Raw genomic sequence first — 4,347 nt, 5'->3', positions numbered from 1 at the left:
TCACACACCCATCGAGGATGGGGTGCTAGGTGAGCCCGAGGGCTGGTAGAGGACTGGGGGGGCGGTCCCTGTGCAGGTGGGGGCTGGTCCAGACAAGCCTTGGGACCCCTCCCATCTAGAGACTTCAGGGTGGAACGGCGGCTTCAGGCACATCTGGCAACATCTGGGTCCCAAAGAATTTCAGCTCCTGTGCTGGGTAGGCGCCCAGAGTTTAACCCTTCCGTGGCTAGTGTGTGTTCTGGGCTCCAGGGCCAGGGTGAGGGCAGGTCCCCAGATGGTTTCTGAGGGTCATCTGCCCTGAGGTTTAGCTTCTAGGTGGGGCAGGAGAAGAGGTCTCTGGGAGTGAGTGGGGTGCAATGGACCAACAGACATTCACGTCACTATGCTGTGGGGAGGGGCCGGCAGCTGCAGAGTGGGGGTCACGGCAGCATGGGCCTCTCTCTAAAGCCCAGAAGAATTTTTCTGCACATCACACCCAGAGGCTGCAGTCCTCTAAAACTACCCCAGCTGAGCAGATTTTCCCTGGGGACTCTACTCTCATGGGCACAGATCAGCAGTGAAGGAAAAACCACAGTGCAGGGTTTTGATTTTGCAGTCTGGGCTCCTCCCACCTTCATAAGTGTGACAGCAGATCCCTGCCCTGGGGTCCTCGGCTTCCCCTCTGACCTCTTCAGCTGCTACTGGGTCAGACCCCTGGGACCTGGACTGAGGAGGGAGTCAGATCTGGGAAAAAGGAAAGGAGAGAGGTTTTGGAACCCAGATAATAGTACCTTCATTATGGGCATTTGTAGATCACTTTGCAATCCACTAAATCCTTTATAACATTTATTATCTAATCCTCAACCAGCTCATGGAGACAGGAACCAGCCCTTATTATAGCCAAGGAAACAGGCCTGGTGACTCCCCTGAGATCAACAGTCTTCTGGCTCAAAGTCCAGGGCTTTGAGTTGACTAAAGTCACTAGGTCTCGGTTTGGGGGACCAGGACTGATAAAGCAGCTTTGGGGGATGGGGCCATGAAGACACCTCGGGGTTTCAGATCGTCTGATTGAGAATGTGTCCAGGAGAACATGGGACCAGTCTAAAGATGACCTAGCCAGTGTCCAGCTGCTGAGTCCAGCCGAGTGAGAACGACGAGGGTTCTGAATGTCCATCCTGGCTCCCAACACCCTATTCTCTGCCTTCCCAACAGCCTCTACCCCACCACTCCTCAAAACGATGCTTAACTTCAAACGGTTTAGCCCAGGTCACCAGAAGCCTGCGAGGGTCTCTCTACACCCATCCAGGCTCTGCCCAGCCCGCGTGAGGGTTTTCTCATCCAGTCCCCTGACTTCAAATTCAACCGCCACCCTTGGTCCAAACAAAGTGAGGGCAGGTGCTTTCTGCATTTCACCAACTGCAATACTGTCATTGATTGAGTACTTACTGGGCACAAGGCGCTGCTGAGCCCCTCACATGTCAATGTCTTCAGCTCTTCATACCATTCTCTGGGGCAGGTGCTTTTATCCTCATCTAACAGATGAGGAACGTGAGGCCCAGAGAGGTTGAGAGAGCTGCCCAAGGGCACCCAGCAGCGGCTGGATGCAAACCTAGGCCGGCCTCGCTTATTCCCCACCGCATTTAACCCCTGTGCAGCAGGATTTCTTTGTAGGATGTCTCTCCCTGTCCCCCTGCCCCCTCCAACACCCTCCCTGGGGAAATTCTTTAGTTTCCCTAGTTTGTGGACAAACAGCATTCAGAGACAAAGCTAGATGTAGCAGTTGACACCTGCAAAGCCTGGGTGGGCCTCATGTAGCCCATTCCCTGAATGAACCCTGCCCGGCCTCCAGGGTGGCCATAGGCCGCCAGCCTCCCAGCGTCCCCAGCCCTGACCGTGCTTCATCTCAGAGCATCGGCTCCTATTCCCTACCCTCTCAGCCCACCAACCCCTGCGGATCCTACTGGGCAGCCTTGGGCCAAGAGAGACCTGGGCCATGCATAGTTTTCAAAGCTCCCAGTATGATGGAAACACCAATGAGATCATTATTTAGAAATAACTGCAGCGGCCAGTAGAAGAACAAAGATGAGCCTGCCCTGAGCACAGTGCCCCTGGCAGGGGCTGGAGTTGGTTTGGGTATTTTTTTTTTTTTTAAGTTGTGGTAAAATTCACATAACATAGAACTTACCCTTTCAACCACGTTCAGGTGTACAGTTCGGTGTCATTAAATACACTCACGATGGTGTGTAACCGTCACAACTATCTAGCCCAGAACTTTTTAATCACCCTAATGGAAACTAAACAATCACTAAACAATCACTCTCCATTCCTCCTTCCCCCAGCCGCTGGCCACCACAAACCTGCTTTCTGTCTCCATAGATTTGCCTATTCTGGAGAGTTCATAAAAGTAGAATCATACAACATCGGTCCTTTTGTGACTGGCTTCTTTCACTTAGCGTAATGTTTTCAAGATTCATCCACACTGTAGCCCATATATGAGCTTCCTTTCTTTTTATGGCCAGATGATATTCCATTGTATGGATAAACTACACTTTATTTATCCATTCATCAGTTGAAGGACAATTCCAAGTTATTGTAAATAGTGCTGCTATGAACATTTACGTACAAGTTTTCGTTTGAACACCTTTTTCCAATTCTTTTGAGTATATGTCCAAGAGTGCAATTGCTGGGCCATATGGTAACTCCGTTTAATTTATCAAGGGACCATCAAACTGTTTTCCAGTGGCTGCATCAAACTACATTTACAGCAACGTATGAGGATTCTAATTTCTCCACATCTTTTTCGAAACTTGTTATAATCCATGTTACTGATAATAGCCATCCCAGTAGGTGTGTTGGTCTTTGGAGACCCCGTGAGTGGATAGCAGGGCTCCCAGTGAGGGAATAGACTGAACCTCAGTGGCTGGGGGGCCAGAAAGAGTTTTATTATCACAGAACTCAGCAAGGGGCTGGTTTGCCCTACTGTGCTCAACATCTGGGTTCTTGGATGCAGAGGGGCAGCCAGTCTAGACACCATTACCCACAAATAAGAACTGTGTAAGCCTCGTCTCCCTTAACTGTCCCAACCGATGCACCGGTCGCCCCTCTGCAATGAGAGCACACTGACGGGGCCGCTGGCAGCCCCCACCCCTGGGCCCTGCCCCTTCTCCCTGCGCCGGCTGTGGGGTGCGCTCACCATTGTTGGTTTGTGTTCCCTAACGCGTTTCTGACAGCTCACTTGTCATTGTAATTACTGTTTTGTAATCTAATTAAATGTTATAGTAACAGGTGAAACAGAAGTACACAAACAAGGAGAGATGTTCTTCCTTATGAAAATTCAGTTGAATGTTTCGAAAGATGCAGTCTGAGTCATACAAAATATTAGCTGTCAAATTAGGTGTGGGTGAGGCAGATGTAAATAATTGGGTGGGAGGAGATCGTCAAAGACGACATGGCTCTACCTGCCAACCACTTTGCAAGATTCTTTAAGCTCGCCCTCCCCCTCGAAGGGTCCAAGGCTGGACTTCGGAGATGGTGACCCATTGGTATGGATTTCACAAAGCAGGCAACTTGACACTGCAAGGGATGGTCCCATAGTCGAAGAAGAGGACTTAAGAAAGGTCGGTGACTGTATGCTCACTCCTTGGAAATTAAAATAAAATGTGTTTTATGGGTTGAATTGTGTTCCCAAAAATGACACATTGGACTCCTAATCCCTGGTACCTGTAAATGTGATCTTATTTGAAAATAGGGTCTTTGTAGATGTCATCACGTTAAGATAAGGTCATTGGGTGGGCCCTCATCCAATATGACTGACACAGAGACACAGATGGACGAATGCCATTTGCAGCAGAGGCAGAGACTGGAGTGATATTGCTACAAGCAAAGGAATGCCAAGGACTGCAAGCCACCCCCAAAATCTGGAAGAGATGAGGAAGGATTCTACCCAGAGTCTCAGAGGGAGCTCGGCCCTCCTGACACCTTGATTTTGGATTTTTCTTAGTGTGCTCGGGCTACTATAACACATACCATAGACAGAGTGGCTTACACAACAAGCATTTACTTCTCACAGTTCTGCAGGCTGGAAGTCCGAGATCAAGGGGCTGGCTGATTCAGTTCCTGCCGAGCGCTCTCTTCCTGGCTGCCTTCTGGCTGTGTCCTCACATGATGGAGAGTGAGCTCGTCTCTCTTGTGTCTCTTCTTATAAGGGCACCAATCCCATTCATGAGGGCTCCACTCTCATGACATAATAGGGACTCGAGATTAAAGGTAAGAATTTGGGGGGGACACACAAACATGCACTTCACAGCAGACTTCTAGCCTCCAGACTGAGAGAATAAACTTGTTTCTAGCTACCGGTTTGTGGTCATT

General features: G+C 49.7%; 1 protein-coding gene across 1 annotated transcript in view; it reads left to right on the top strand.

Moving 5' to 3' along the window:
• LOC105303517 (corticotropin-releasing factor receptor 1) overlaps window positions 1–1,127 on the top strand; it is a 48,732-nt gene extending 47,605 nt beyond the window's left edge. Inside the window, exon 20 of the mRNA XM_023521551.1 lies at window positions 1,039–1,127. Within this exon, the coding sequence (XP_023377319.1) occupies window positions 1,039–1,127 (89 nt within the window). The remainder of the gene's footprint in view (window positions 1–1,038) is intronic.
• Window positions 1,128–4,347: the final 3,220 nt, after the last annotated feature.

The sequence above is a fragment of the Pteropus vampyrus genome, unplaced genomic scaffold, assembly GCF_000151845.1.
Source record: "Pteropus vampyrus isolate Shadow unplaced genomic scaffold, Pvam_2.0 Scaffold306, whole genome shotgun sequence".
NCBI classification, from domain to species: Eukaryota; Metazoa; Chordata; class Mammalia; order Chiroptera; family Pteropodidae; genus Pteropus; species Pteropus vampyrus.
Note: the sequence above shows the minus strand (reverse complement) of the source record. Positions and strands in the feature narration are given on the sequence as shown.